Source organism: Manis javanica, chromosome 1 (assembly GCF_040802235.1).
Source record: "Manis javanica isolate MJ-LG chromosome 1, MJ_LKY, whole genome shotgun sequence".
Taxonomy (NCBI): Eukaryota; Metazoa; Chordata; class Mammalia; order Pholidota; family Manidae; genus Manis; species Manis javanica.
In genome coordinates this window covers 213,494,049-213,511,029 of record NC_133156.1, presented here as the reverse complement: position 1 = coordinate 213,511,029, position 16,981 = coordinate 213,494,049, and the positions used below count along the sequence as shown (strand labels likewise).

The 16,981-nt window shown below is 34.9% G+C and overlaps 1 protein-coding gene across 2 annotated transcripts in view; it reads right to left on the bottom strand.

Moving 5' to 3' along the window:
- STRN (striatin) overlaps positions 1 to 16,981 on the bottom strand; it is a 110,325-nt gene that overhangs the window by 58,353 nt on the left and 34,991 nt on the right. For both annotated transcript variants that reach the window (XM_073214353.1, XM_017670165.3), the window contains exons 2-3: positions 15,257 to 15,360; positions 2,077 to 2,150 (exon numbers count right to left, since the gene is read on the bottom strand). In XM_073214353.1, the coding sequence (XP_073070454.1) occupies positions 2,077 to 2,150; positions 15,257 to 15,360 (178 nt within the window). The remainder of the gene's footprint in view (positions 1 to 2,076; positions 2,151 to 15,256; positions 15,361 to 16,981) is intronic.

Sequence of the window (16,981 nt, the reverse complement as noted above, 5' to 3'; positions counted from 1 at the left end):
TGCTTCAATGCCTTCTCATAATTCTTGGGTTACAGTGTGAACTACTTAACATACAAGACCCGTGTAACATATTTTATCAGCTGTCCGCCTTGCTAATAACTCTAACCTCCTGCCCACTCCCAGCCAGTGATTTCATTTCTCAAATGTGCCATATTCTTCCCTCAGAAACTTCAGCAGTAATACTTTCTCCCACCTCTTATTCAACAAACAGTCCACTTTCCCTAATTCTTACTTGTCCTTCAGATGTCAACTTTAAACACACTGCTTGCAGGAAGCCTTCCTTGACCAAATAACACTTAATTAACAATTAAATTTGGTTTCCCTACTACTGTGCTCACAACACCTATTACTTCTCCCCATTATATATGTGAATGTATTGTAATCATTTTATTCTTATATTCCCAATAAAAATCCAATAGAAAATTATCATCTTATTCATTGAATTTGGTGCTGGGTCTGACAAGCACTATCTATTTAATATCTGTAAGATGAATAGTTTGAAAGATGGACAGATATAAAAAAAACTACATAGTAACTAGGCATTGTATACTAAGAAAGTAAACCTGGGAGTTAGGAATTATTTCCAGAATTTTTCCCAGTGTACAGCTGAAGAATGGAGCAACCTCAGAGAGATTAAGTAATATCACTTACTTTAAAAAGGTATTTAAATTGTCAGGGCAGAGTCAAACATATGTATATGATTTCAAAGCCCATTTGTTTGGATGCTTACTTATAAACATTTTGTGTATATTGTAACTAGTCCTTTATACTCCGAAATTGATATCTAAAAATTAGGAAACAAACTTTTTATGTGGAAACACTGATTAAAATGAATCCTTTGAATAAGAAAACACACTTTTGGGACAGTCTTGATTAAAGTCCAGATTTTAAAAGAGAAATTTTTTTTTAATTTAGATGCATCTCAAGTTAAAAGAAGAGAGACCAAAATAAAAGAGCAATTAAAAAATGAAAGAAAATACCAATGATTAATTGATATTGCTCTCATCTCAAAGGATTCTATATTCAGCTGTTATGTGGAAATGTTAATAACAATGATACAACGAATTAAACTATAAAATTGGCAACACACTGAGAACTTATTTTTAAGAATCTTTCACACATAAATATAGAAGCAGTGTGGTAAAATGGGAAGAATATGAATTTTGGAGGAAGACAGACAGCTGTGTGACCTTGGGCAAGTTTCTCCACCTTTCTGAGTTAAAATTTCTCATATCTTTATTGAGTAACTATTTTTAAGATTTAAAGTTAATATACATAAGGCCCCGAGTACAAGGCAAATATTTCAGTAAATGATATAAACAATAACTGATATCTCCAGATATTTGACCAGGAATTAAATCTGAAATTATGACAAAATACACTTCTCTGAAACATAGTGAAAACTTTTTGAACAACTTTTCTTACTTTTCCCTTACACCTAGCAATAAGTCACTTATATCTATCTATACTTCTTAGTAGTTGATTATTTACAAGTACTATTTTTGTATTGTTTGGTGGGGCAAAAAGGATATTAAGAGAAGGAAAAAGAATAACACAAAAAGATAATAAATGTTTCTGTTGTTAAAAAATGGTATGGGTAAAGAATCTCCTGTGGGTGAGAAAACCAAAATAATTTTGTACCTGAAACTGAGGGACTAGGTTTAAGCGATTAGGAATTCCCCTGTACTTGAAGAAGAAATCTCTACAGTTCCTACTCTTTTTCTTGGATTTCAAGGGTATGATATACTTTGTACTACCATCTCAAGGTCCCATTAATACTGGGGAAACCCCATAAGACACAGTTATGTTGGTATAAGTTACCCCATAAATTCTGTTCCTTCCAGTAGGTGTAGAAATAAGCAGAAAATAGGGAACTAAAAGAAAGGGAAACTGAAAAAGGAAGGAAGATAATGAAAAATGATCTAAAAGACACTGAATGATTAGTGCCAAAAGTAGGTCAGAAAAAATACTATGCAAATAATAAGAAATGAACTTGCAGTTATAAATATTGTTGCTATAAAATACTAGATATTAGCTTCTTTTTAATCACTTAAACTTCCTTTAAAATTAGCTTACCAGAATCATAGCTTGGAGGCTTCATATCTCCCTGATTCAATTCTGTCCCATATTTCAACTTGTGGTATTTGGCTCTAACAAAAAAAAAAAAAAAAGTGAGAAAATACAAACCATCTTAAAACATATTTAAATGAACTTCAAGATATGTAATAGGAGTAGTCATCAGTATGCATACTTCTGGCTAACTTTTCAAGTCTTACAGCCTTTGTATGGTGTCAAAGTCATAATACAAAAGCACCTGTCATTATTTTGTTGTTGTTATACCATCAGATGCCATTATAACAAACAAAGGAATAAACTAGGAACCATAAATCTTTCTGTAATCACAAATGAGCCCTTATAACATCCTAGTTTCTGTAGTATTAAATTTTCTTGATTGCTAGAATACAATTGTACTATCAAAAGCAGCAGATAAAATCTGGATTGTGAAATAAACTTGTAAAATTGACTGACCTTTCTCAAAACTGAGTTTTTTAAAAAGAAAAGTCATCTATAACACACTGTACCTTATCAGGCAACTATGACTTGCCAAGTATGCAATATATTGAACAATCCACAGGCGAGAGGGGAAACCAGCCCAAATTATCAGTGTTGAATAAGATATTTCAGTAAGAATGTATAATTTTTTTATACATTTTATATTTTTTTTAACACATTCTTAACAGTCAAGATATCCTTTGCCTTTTCAGGAAGAATTGTACCCAGGAATTCTTGTATATCTTCTTTTGAAGCTAACTGAATATTATTTCTAGTTAACCAGATTTCGCCATCTCAGATTTAAACATCTGAGACCAGAAAAATAATCCAGATAAGGTAAAAAAAAAAAAAAAAAAACCAGAAATGGCCATACTTACTTGGTTATTTGTATATTTTGACTTATTTGCTTCCCTAAAATATTGAGGCCACTTACAGTAAGCATTCAATGTAATAAGCCTGAGATAATAGCAACAATAAGTTTTAAGAACCAAAGTAATAAAGTAATAAAGAATAAAAGGGTAACATAGACAAATTTGAAAGTTATTTTTTTTTTATAAAAACTAATTGAGCATTTACTATAAAGTCTTTATATTTCAAGAAAAGCATAAGGGAAATGAGTATTATTTGCTCAAATGTGTAATGTACTAGAATTCACATTATTTTGCAATGATTATTTTGCAGTTATAACAGCAAAATCAGAGTTTCATATAAAGGGGAATCTTAAGAAAACACGCAAATTATAGACAGCTGACGTTCTATTTCTTAAGGTAGGTGGTGGGTATATGAGTATTTTTCAAATTAAGTCTTTATACGTTTTGCAAATGCATGAATTGTTTTGTAATAATATATATCTATTAAAAAGAAAACAATATTTGTATGCTAATATGGATTGATCTCTAAACTTAAATTTAAAAACTAAGATAAAAATACTACATATATATTTTATTTAAGTGTGTTACATATATATGCCTCCATATGTGTTTGATGTATGTGTCAAATATATATTTCATATGCATAGAATATTTCTGGAAGGAAACACAATACTTAAGGTACCAGTAAGATTTCCTTTGGGAAGGGAAATCAGTGAACTGATGCAGAAGGGTGGACTATTTTGGGTTATTTAATTAATTAACCATATGTATATATTTCTATTTTATTATTCCAAATTATCTAGAACATCTTTTTCTTTATTCCCAATGCTTTTCTTAATCACAAAGATTTCATCACCAGACTAAATGCTTCCTAGTCTATTTCAGTGTATTTGTAATAATGTTGATTACTGCAATTTGTCATTTGATTATTTCAGTGATTCATAATAATGTTGTTATAGCCATCCGTTTGACTTACAGTTACCAGAAAGTAAACAAGGTTCTTAATGTAATTAATAGTCAATCTTCACACTTTTCAAAAACATACTTCATCTACCATAAGACAAAGTAACAATACCTCCTAGAAGTCAAAATAGCAATCAAAGTAATTGGTCTGAGGACAGAATAAAAGTAGCAATAAAATTATATGGAGTTAATACATATTTTTTTGTTTATACCTATATATACAAAAAAAAACATTTTCAAACACAAAATACTGTACTATAGCACATTCTAGTGGTCTTAGGAAAAACTGCAGCAGAGTTTATAAAAGGAGGAACAGAAAATATTCTATATATCTAACAAAAATAGTAACACACTATGAACTAACAATCCATAAAAAATTAGACAAAGACAAAATAAGTAAAGAACTATTGTGTTTACCACAAGGTGTGTATCCTAAAGTCAGGGTCTCCCTACTGAATTGTTAAATCTACTGAAAAATAATTTACCCACAGAACCCTCAGCTTAGTAACATTCCTTCTAAAGCCACTATGCTAAAACACCTTCTCACTCACATTGTTTCCCATTGTTTAAACACTTCATATTACTGTTACCTACCAATATTCATGTTCCCTTATCTTTTTCTGTCTAAATATAACTACAAGATAAATAGCAGATCTCATGTCTAAGAACTCTAACATTTGATACTAGCTACTAGGCCTCCCAATTGGCCTTTACTGATAAAATAGCATAAAAATTGCCTCATAATTATGATATATTAAAGAAGTCCCTGTACAGCTTTGTTTCAAAGTCTATTATTATATGTAACATGCTAGGAATATAACACAGTGTCCCAATTACATTTTAAATGCTGATGCTAAAAATAATGTGATTAAATCCAATGAACTATTACTGAATTCTTACGGCATGCCAGGCACTGTACTGACTGCTAGGAATAACCTGCAGCTTGTAGTCGATTAGGGTGAAGGCAAAGAGACCCCTGAGACAGAAATGTGAATAAGTAACTACAGTATACTGTGAGAAGAGCTATTATCAAATGTTATAGAACTTCAGATAAGGGATTCTCCAATTTTGTCAAAGGCAGTGTCAAGAAGAGCTACCAAAAAGGTAACATGAGATTTTAGCTAAACTTCAGAAAACCAGTAGTTTTTCAATCAGACAAATGGACTTATGAAGAGGGTATTTCTGTCAGTAGAAACACCGGAAAAGTGGAAAGAAAATAGACAATTGGTCAAAAAAACAACTAACAGAGTGTGAGTGGTGTGTGTGTGTGTGTATGTAGAGGGCTACAATGGTAGCAGGTTGTAAGATTTTACTAAAAAGAACTTTGAAATCAGCTAGATATTTTTCAGCTATGATATATAACATCTGTGTTTCAGAAAATGAATCTTACGGATATGGAAGGTGAATTAGAATACAGAAATATTAGAGACAAGGAGGACTGTAGGGTTCTATAACAATGCAGATAAAAGCAGGAAATGGGGGGAAATGGAATGTTTCAGAGTTTTATTTATACAGTATTTGAGGTTCATCAGTTCCTCAAATTTGGAAGATCATGAATAAACTTTAGATTATACACTGTGTATTCTTGAAAAATTATATGTAAGTTTGCTCATTTTGTAATTTAAAGAATGCTTTGATATCCAGGAATTCCACTTCTAGAAATTTACCCTAAGAATGCAGCACTTCAGTTTGAAAAAGACAGATGCACCCCTATGTTTATCACAGCACTATTTACAATAGCCAAGAAATGGAAGCAACCTAAGTGTCGATCATTAGATGAATGGATAAAGAAGATGTGGTACATATACACAATGGAATATTATTCAGCCATAAGAAAAAAACAAATCCTACCATTTGCAACAACATGGATGGAGCTAGAGGGTATTATGCTCAGTGAAATGAGCCAGGCAGAGAAAGACAAGTACCAAATGATTTCACTCATATGTGGAGTATAAGAACAAAGGAAAACTGAAGGAACAAAATAGCAGCAGATTGACAGAAACCAAGAATGGACTAACAGTTACCAAAGGGAAAGGGACTGGGGAGGATGGGTGGGAAAGGAGGGATAAGGGCAGGGGGAAAAGAAAAGGGCCTTACAATTAGCATGTATAACGTAGGGGAGGCATAGGGAGGGCTCTACAACACGGAGAAGACAAGTAGTGATTCTACAGTATATTACTACACTGAATGACAGTGACGATAATGGGATTTGTGGGGGGGACTTGGTGAAGGGGAGAGTCTAGTAAACATATGTTCTTAAAAAATAAATAAATAAACAAAGAGCAAAAAAAAAAAGAATGCTTTGATAAATTCATTGCTAGGTGATTCATTTTCACTTAATTTTGGATCTTCTTAAGTGGAACTACTTAGAAAATCTGTAACACAGCAACTCGAAACGATGATCCTTACTTTGTTATTTACAGCTTAAATGACAAAGATGTCTGGAATTTGCTCTAAAATAGATTATGATGAAGCGAGATTTTCAAAAACATTAACTGTTGAGGCTTGGATGTGTAAATATCAGTCTCCATGTTTATGTTTCAAATTTTTCTCAATTAAAAAAAATCTTTTGGGGCTCTCTTGTCCCCTCCTAGCGTGAGCCAGGAGCTCTATTCTCTCACTTTATTTCTAAATAAAAGCCTGTACCTTGCTCTCCTAACTTGAGTGTTTGTGAAGCTCATTCTTTGGCTTTGTGAACAAGAACCCCGGCATCATCTTTGGGGGCTCGTCCGGGATAACTTCGGAGGTGAGTATCAGCATCCAAGCCTGCCTTTTCTTTCTCTGTCCTTATAGAAGGAAGCCATCTATGGCACAGAACATCGGGCTCTTGTCAGCCACTTAAATGGGACTAGCCTGGCTGCTGATCTCAAAGTCTCAAGCGACAGGTTCCCCTGCATCTCCCTCAGTGGATCGCCCATCTCCCTTGGGAGCCGGAAAAGTCTCCTGAGTAGAGGGCAGGATTCCCTTTCAGAGGCTCTCCTTGGATGCAAGGGACTGAGGAAAGCCGTGGCAACTGCAAGAGTCTAGGCTGAAGCTACACTTCAGCGGCTTCTCAAGGTCCACGTGTCTGGAATCAGGCCCCAACAGCCCACTGGGTATCCGTGAGGAGCACCTCTCTCTCTCTGTCTCTAACTTCCAGCCTGCTTCTTCAGGCCGCCCTGGCCTCTCAGTGAGGCAGGGGCCATTCCTAAGTATCTTCTAACTTCAATTTCATGGAACCCGATGCTCACCACCGCAAGGTAGGAGATCCACGCTTTGCTCTTATTCCTGACTAAATGCTGTACTTTTTATCTCATAAAAATGTGTCTGGGCACCCATTAGCCACCTAAAAGATGACTAGTGTCGGCTACCAGTCTTTAGTCTCGGGTGAAAGGTTTCCCGGTGTCTGCCGCTCCTTGATCCCCCACCTATGGACAGACGGGAATGTTGGGGAATGGCTGAGCCGATTTCCTACTTTCCTATACTCATCTGCGGACTCCTAGGGCAGACCGGACTAGTAGACAGTGGTCCTAGGATCTTGGCTCCAGCCGATTGATCCGATGGCACTGAGTGAACATCCGGCTAGGCTGCTGCCTATGCAAGAGTCGCAGATGACCCCTGACCTCTTGTTTCACAGATCAGATTTGTTATAGTAGGTGACTGGCTAAATCCCAGGCAGTGGCAGAAACTGGTGTTTGAGTACAGACACCCCCCTCCATAAATGTACATGTACATGGCCCCATTTAAATTCTAGCCATGGCTCTATTCTATTGATCTCTCTTCCTTGCAGGCAGTCTTCCTGGGGCTATGGCATTTCCTTATCTGCAGCCCGAGTGGACTATGCTAAAGCCAGTGCAGAGAAACTAGGGTCTGGATCAGGAGTCCCAGAGGCATAAAGTAAGAGCATACTGGTGGGGTTCCCACTAGATCCAGGGCTCTGAAGCAACTCTTGCTTAGTGGGAAGGCAAGAGGGAAATCAAGGCAAGGTACAGGCCACGCTGGTAAGGAGTGGTTAATTCCAGTAGGCCGGCAGAGGGGGTGACTAACCACTGTCACCTAGGCTCCAAGGTGAGGGGATGCCCTCGCAGAGAGAGAGGCTTATCAGGTGCTGGACACCCGTCTTTCCCTCTCTCTCTCTCTTTCAGATGGAGGCATCCTCTTCAAGTCTAAAGCCATACATGCCTCTGGCTTGCATTCTAAAGAACTGGGAGTGATTTTGATCCCAGACCCTGAAAAAGAAGTGTCTTATCTTTTGCACACAAGCCTGGCCTCAATAGAAACTCTCTAATGGAGAGGCTTGATCCCTGAGAGAAGTATACAATATAATAAGGTTATGCAGCTAAATTTATTTTAATGCAAGGAAGGGAAATAGTCAAAAGTCCCATGGACTACTAGAATATGAGACTAGTTTTCTAAATTTTTTGGGTGAAAATCTATTCTACTTACTAGGTTCATTATCTTAAAAAATTGGGAGGTTTTTAAGCTAGACTCCCTGAAACATAAGATATGTATCTTCTGAAATACAGCCTGGCTTTAAATGACTGGTGCTAGAATTGTACTTGCATTTCATTTCCATCCCCCTGGACACACACACAGTCCCTATCAGTTCAGAGCCTTCATCGGCCCTGTTAGTCTGGGGCCATCTAAACCTTAACCCAGTTATGTAAACTGCTCGCCCGTAGAGTGTGTTCTTGAAAACTAAGATACTTTTAGTCAAATAAGCTAAAAGGAAAGGAAATTGGATATTAGTAACTCAAATCTTTGTATCAGTTTATCTGTCTGTATATGTTCTTTTATGAAAAGTATTGCTAACTGTAGTCCTTACATCTCAATTTGTATGTTTGTGTGTCTACGTATATAAATGAGAAATATATTTCTACCTCCGGATGGTATTAATAAAATTGATTTAAAGACAAGCACTTGTGAAAATTGGACATGCTAAAACTTCCAGAAAATTCTAATAAAAGATATTAAGCATTAATGGTAATTTAAGTTGTATTGAAATGGACGTGTCATTATGAATATCAGCTGCCTAAGTTTACCTACAGTCATTTAAGTTGATGTTATCTGCTAAATCAAGAATAAAATGCTTAGAGGCTTGACTTGGTCTAATATTCAGTAAAGGTTTTGTAAGTAGTCTAGCATAGTTAAGAATGAGTAAACAAAGTGTAGCAAGTGAATATCTTAATAATTGTGTTACCTGTGTGTATACCTACATACAGCCTGAGAATTTTTGTAGTAACCTAAAATCTTAAAGTTTTGCTAAGTTTAGACATATTTTGTGCTTAGTGAGATTGTGCTGCAAAGCACACAGTTCCAGAAAGTATAAAATGTGTTCATAAATTTGTCAATCTAAAGAATGCTAGTGTAACAGTTTACAATAGCTTACTTCTCAGTGTTCATTAAAAATTAAGATACCTAATGGTTTTAAGTTCTAATTAAAACCACTTAAAGTAATAAGGAAAACATTTCTGCATGCTAAAGAATGTGTCTTTTGCTAAAGAAAGTAACTTTGTTCTAAAGTACAGCTGTTTATTTAGAGGGAAAACTCTGAATGTAAAAAGAAAAGTTGTAGAAAGTTTGTGGAAGAATTTAATATGTTCATGCTATATAAAATTAAAGCAAATGAGTCTCAATATCAAGTACACAGCAAAATTAGAATTTTTGTGTTCAGTTAAAAAGACAAAGTTTTCTTAACTGTTAGTCTGTTCTTAATATTGAAAGATTGCAAAGGGTTCTCTAATTGTTTTATCAAAGCAGTTTCTCATGCTTAAAGTCTCAATGTGTTGTCTGAGTATTTAAGAAATAGAGATCTTAATATTAAAAGGACTAAAAGCTAAACTTTGCTAACAAATGTGTAACCTTCTTTATTTGCCTTTGGGGTATTTCGTTGTCATTCTGGTTAAATAGATAAGTATTGCTTCATGGCGACCTATAATCCTACTTAAGCAAGTGCCAAAAAAAAAAAAAAAAATGCAAAAAGATGGTTTTACCTCTAGTTAACTCTGATATTTTCCAGAGGGCCCCTGGAACATGTCAGAAGAATTTTTTCTCATTGAGGAAAGTATTTGGCTAATTTGGCTTTTTATCTGATATATATATATATATATATAATTACCTGCTTAATTACCTGGAAAGCACTGTCAAAGGGAATGATGCTAAACTTTGTTACTGAATGTTTTGTGGTACAGAAATATCCAAATTTCCTTAGGTCAACTGTCTTACAGTAAGCTCTCATCAGATCTTTAGCCATTGTCATTTGTAAGTCTTCTGTCATTTATAGTCACTGTTTTATTACTCCTAAACTAGTAAAGAACAGAACAAGTATTGGTTACATAGGATTAAGTAAACTAAGGAAAATGATTTTGTGGTTTTTTGTTTCAAATGTTGCTAATAAAGTGTTTTAAGCTTTTTCTTAAGCTGACAACAGTTTAGTAAATGACAATAACTTTGTAAGCAGAATTGAAACATTTCTTTCTACCTGATCCCTCCAGAATTTAAAAACTCTCAGTGACAATTTTTATATTTCATGGCGGTATGTTTATTTGCACAAGTTCAATAAGAATCTGCTTTCCTTGTAAGAAGACCAATTAAAAACAATGGTTATATTACCAAGGCTTTAACTGTAATGTCATACCTGAGAAACACGTGCATAAACTCAGATATGAACAGACAGCTTTAAGGAACTACGGTTGACTTTATAAAGACAACAAAACCCCTTAGAAGAACTGGCCTGGTACCTTGCTTAGAGGGTTCCCAGCAGCCTTACCAGGTGAGTAAGGAAGGTCACTTCCTGGCAGGGGCAGGAACCTCAGAAAGGTCTTGAGAACCTCAAGAAGAGAGGAATTTGCCCAAATCTACAGGTACTGCAGGCACAACCTGATGGCAAGTCTGGCTTGGCTTTCTGGCCTCAAGAGGCCTTTAAAAGTCCAATCTGAAATTCCTTACAAAAAGTTCCAGCAAAGCACATTTAAAAGAGCCTATATAATCAATTGCTCGTCTTGCTGCACTTATGCAAATAATAAACCCAAGTGTTAATTATTTTCTTAATCTGGTTACTTCTAATAAAAATGAGGGTGATTTTAGAGAAAAGTATTTTTTCAATAATGCAGCCTTACCTATAATAAATCCTAATACTAGTCATTTTGGGACATAAACTAGATCCAGAATTCTAGTTTCTTCAAAATATCTGGCTATGATTCTCTAGATATTTTAGTTTTCTCCCATCACTTAAATTAAAGTTTTACTATTTCTATCCTCATATTCAGCCATGCATTCTTAATCTGGTCAAATTGATCCAAAATGGAAAATCCAACTCCAGATGTTGCTACTAAACCTAATAATACAATTTGTTCTCTTGCCTAGAAGCCACAAAACTGCAAATAGTAATAGAAATGGAACCAGGAATAGAAGTGCCTGTCTTCCGAAGCCCTCTCAAATGACCACTGATGGAGACCTAACTGCACCCTTTACTGCGCCCCTTCTCAGCATGAAGAAGCCAGAGCAATCATCGCCCCCTTTCCCTAGCAGCAGCTAGGGGTCTCCATCTGTAGAGGGGAGAATGAGACAGGGACGGTGGGTGTAGTCAGAGTAGGGTGAGGGCCTCTGGGAAAAGCAGGGAGGAACATTTACAGTCAGAGCAATATAACAATGGGCAAAGAAGTCCCTACTGAAACTCTGTGCTAAGCATTATGCAAAGTAAAGGTCACACTGATTCTCTAGGGAAAGATACCTAAGAATACAGACATCTTCAGTGAGATCAGTTAAAGGTCAAAAGACCAGAAGCAACTTGGCCTGGAATGTTTGAGTGTTGTGCAAGGGTATCAGCATAACTGTGACTCCACTGTCCGCCCTATCAATCAGACTATCACCCAGCCCACCTTGAGTACAGGGCAGGTGATGCAAGTTCACACCCCTAAGTTTTTTTCATGTTCTCGAAAAAATCCTCAATTGCCTAAAACCCCCTAGACAACACACCACTATGGGCTCTCTTGTCCCCTCCTGGGGTGAGCCAGGAGCTCTATTCTCTCACTTTATTTCTAAATAAAAGCCTGTACCTTGCTCTCCTAAAAAAAAAAAAAAAAAAAAAAAAATCTTTTAAAACATTCCTGGTTTAAGGCATTAGAAAAATAATTTCAGAATCAAAAGAACTGAAATGTTCTAGAGCTTCAAAAATATTTTAAATTCCTTGCATTAAAGCATTAGAAAAATAATTTCCAAGTTCTGAAATGTGTAAGAGCTCTAAACCACAAAGAAAAAATACTTTTTTATTCCTTATTTATTAAATAGTGCCATTACATCAGGAATAATCTCAAATTATTCCATGAACTTCAGGGACTCTTCCATGAGAATCCTATTAGTTAAAAACAAAAAACAAAAAAACAAAAAAACTTCTCTACACCCAACCAGCTCTTTATCACTTCTGTTCTTCAAAGTCGAACTACTTGGAAAAATAAGTGACTGTATCTGCCTCTACTTTATCTATCTTTCTCACTCCTCAGGCCAAGTGATCTGGCTTATATTGCTGCTACCTCTAAACTATTCTGGCAAGATACTAACAAGCTCCTAACAGGCAAACCCAAGTGACTATTTTCAGTGTACAACTTACTGGGAGTTCAGTTGGCATCTGCAATTGTCCAATTCCCACCTTCTTTAGCTTGATGCCAATATACTGCTGTCTCGTTTCTTCTCTAACCATTCTTTTGTTGGCTCTTCTTCCTCTGCCTTTTCCTCAAACATTTCCATTTCCTGTGGCTCCTGCTAGTTCTCTCTTCTCTTCCCACAATATTTGTTCTGCTTGTTTCAACTACGCCTTTCAATTTTAACCACAATATTGATGATTCCCCAAGTATATATCTCTAGTCATGAGTCCCACCCCCTATGCCCACCATATTGACTTTTCAACCCTTAGTTATCTTCATCTCCTTCAATAACTTCCAAAAATTTCACTCAAGCCAGAAACCTAGCAATCACTCCTGAGTTATCTTTCTTCCTCATCCCCTACACCCAATCATTTGCAAATTTTTTAGATTCTATTTAAAATGTTTCAGTTGGTGCCTCCTCCTTCCAGTAGCTACTTATGTTACCATTTCTCATCCTAGACTATTACAATCTTCCTGCCTCTACTAACAGATTTTTCCAGTCTATCTTCCATAATGAGATCAAGGTGATCTTTCTAAAATCTATTTCACACTATTCCGTGCTTAAAACTTTCAACTGCATGACAACTAAATGCAATGAAATTTCCTAGACTAGATCCTGGACCAGGAAAAAAAACACTATAAAGATCATTACTGGGGCATTTGGTGGGAAAAAAAACATGCTGTAAACATGACAGTTGGGAAATATGAATATAAGCCTTATTAGATAACAGAACTATATCAATATTAAATTACCTTAATTTGATAATGAGCTATAATTATATAAGGGAATGCTCTGCTCTTAGAATATACACTGAGGTATTTAATGGGAAAAGAATATATAATGTTTGCAACTAAGTAGCAAATGATTGAGGGAAAAAACAGTATGTGTACAGAGAGTAAGCATGGCAAAAGTAAATATAGCAAAATGTCAATTGAGGAATTTGTATAAAGGGTACATAGTTCTTGCAACTTCTATTAGTTTGAGATTATTTTAGAATGAAAAGCTTTTTAAAAACTTTCAATGCTCCATATTACATTATATGTAAAATAAAATTTGAACTCCTTAGGCTCTCCATGATCTGGCTCTTACCCACCTCTACAATTATTGCTTGTCAAATCACAACTAACAACCTAACCTTCACACAAAGTGATCACGAATTTCTGAACACACCAAACTGCAATGTTCCATGTTAAAACACATCCTCTCCACTTCCTGAGCCATGTCTATCTAGCAAATACCTTATTTTTTTTTATGATGCTGTTCAAGTCTCACCTCCTCTAATTATGCTCTCCTTTCTACTTCTACCTTCCAGATTCAAACAACCACTCCCTTCTTTATGTCCCACTGTACCCTGGACAGACTTCTCCCATAGCACCTATCATACTGCACTGTACTTTGTGATTTACAAGTCTGTTTCCCACTACTCTAAGCCCTTAAGGGCAAGAACTGTGACCTATGTTTATACTCAGCTAAAGCACAGTACTTAAGTTGGATGGATATATTACTAAACATGTTTAATAAGAAGGAACACACACACACACACACACACTACCCTTGGTTACTTTAGTATTACTGGTAAAGAATACAGGCTTCAGAATCAGAAAGACCTGAGAGAACTAAATCACAGCTCTACTATAACTCTGCAACTCTCTACTACCTAAGTTATTAGTTGTTAAGCCTCAGGGGCTGGGACATAACAGTTAATTAATAGTTGCCATTACCAATGTTATTACTCTCTCTTTTTACACCTATGATTTAGATTGTTTAATATCTCAAATATTCCCAAATTACATACTTTAAAGAGTGTTTTTTCCCCCATTTCCCTAATACAGATTTCAATGAACCTCTCAAGGAATGAAAAGCACCAACCGATTTTTCACTAAGAGGTCAACCTGTTTTCAATCTTTTGTGCCACATGAAGGTAAATACAAGTTGGAATAAAATTTTACCTAAATTCCTGATATTCATAAATATCTGCCAAATGTTATTTTATGGTTATCTTGCAAACAATCCACTCAACAATTTTTTTTAAAAAATGAAAAGCATGTGACCAAAAATGAAGCAAACTAGAATTTCAATTTCACTTATCAAGTTCAATTATGTAAAACAAAGAACTGTCTCACATTGCTGGCCAAAAAACCCAAAGACCATCTGTTAAAGCAAATAAACTTAATTCATATGAAAACTTCCAAGACTCTCAACTATGATCTAATGTCCTAGTTACTTACGTCTCTTAGACACTAAAGAAATAGAAAGGTAAGATTAACCTCTGCAAAGACAGGAACAGCTGATAGAAAAGGAACAAACCAAAGAAGTCCATAAAAAATTATTTATGTAGTCTGCCAGAGCAGTTTTATTACAAAGAAAATACATCAAATTGAATAATATTAGATGACAAGAAAAGGGAATAAGCATTATAAAAATTTCCTTTACAATTAAAAAAACAATTTTAATTCCATAAAGAAATGGATACTGATAATGCAGCAAGTATGTAATTTTCTTGAAACAGGAGAGAGGGAAAAAAATGTTGCCGAAATTTTTTAAATCATATAAATCAGTTTATTGGTTGTTATTAAAAATTTATAATAAAATTAAATTAGCATACTATAGCCATTTGTAAATGTTTATTACAAATACTATTTCCTGAATTCAAAATTGTAATGCATTAAATTTGGATTTGTTTTAGGAATGCCAGAAAAATTATTTCAATATTTAAGAGAACACTATCTTCCACTGTACTGAATTACCTTTCCTGTTTGAGAGCATACTCCAGCATTTTGATCCTTCTCACAAGGTCCTTCTTCAAATTTTCTTGACCTTTCCTTTCCCCCTGAAGGAAAGCAATCTGGGCCTGAGTAGGGAAAAGGAAGACAAAACTCAGTTTAGACCAAATAATTTTTTTAAAAACTCAGTTAAAAGAAAGAACCTTTGGAAGATAGAACAATTTGATGTAAAAATTGTTCCTTTACATATCTGTCACAAAGTATGTAAGTATATAGCAAGGCATTGATTGCAAGGGGAAAAAAATGTTTTTTTTAAGGACATCTATATATGCATTTTACTTCAGACTAGGGATGTTACAACATGTAGTCCATATCCTCTAAGAGTCTATAATCTAAAACAATATATAAAAATGTGGACACAAGCAAAGTGCTCAAATATTTGTTTTAAGGCATTGAGGCAGCTTTTCTTGGGGAAGGGAGAAAAGTACAATCATGAGTTCTTATAATACCATTGCAAAGTAAGAGTTCTCAGAGATTCACCAAATATTTAAATCCTATGATGGATTCCTTGTCCTGAGAGGTTTTATCCTGGACCTCCCCTACAAACAATAAAAAACTGTCTTTTCTCAATCCCCACCTTATAAACCCACCCTCTTTAGATATAATATGCAGGAAAAAAAGAAAGTGAAAGTTGGAAACAGAAAAATCAAAGATAATGGCAATGGTAGGTTCCTGGCCTCACCAAAAATTACGAAGAATAAACATTTTAACATTTTAACATGAAACAAGCTGTTTTAACTCTTGTTTTCATAAAACATCTGTCTAGGAGAGAGCAGCTCTCTAGAATAATTAAAAGATATTTGTGGAACTTAGTGTCTTTCATTTAAAGAACTGACACTATGTTACAAATACTAACTAAAGTAACTCACAAAATCACTATGAATAGGGCAGGGGGTCTATTTAAGGGCCCTCAAGGACAGCTATCAATTTCACTATTCCCACATGCTTTACCCTCCCATTTCTATTAGATAATAATACTATTTGTATTTTCACAGGGCTTCCATCTAAGCAAACAAGAACTTATATTTAATGAAGACCTTACCACATCCCTAAGAAGCTGTGGATTGTCCAGCTAAGGTTTAGTGAATGTGCCATTAAACTTACTTCTACTTAGTCTGACACCCAGTTCTCTTTTTTCAGTACCATAATGAACATAAAATCCAACTCACTAAGCTTGTTAGAACTTTCAAGATGTAGATAATGTTATGTTTTTCTCATTCTAAAATTACACTGCAACTGAAAGCCCTGTTTTTATCATTGAAATAAAAAATAGTCTAAAAACAATTCAATTGTCAAAGGAAAAGGTATCAAATATCTACAATATTCATACTTAATGGTCATGAAAGCTATTGAAATGATATATTCTGCAATGAGATCATTATTTTATATAAAATGAATAATAACACATGCATTTGAAGCTGACAGAAATGAATGTCTTGCCAAAAGGATATGACAGCCCAACCTGTTTGGCCAAACAAGGTGTTGGCACAGAATTCTATATACTCTTTAATAAAACAATATAATCAGTAAAATCATATAATGAAAGTAATAACAAAATCAATTATTAATTTATTTCTCCATTTCTTTGGCTAGTTTTGTATTTCTGCTACCATCACTGGCCCTGAATGATTCTGAAACATCGCAACACTCGAAAGTCTTTTACTGTAACTTACTCCCCTATCCACCAAC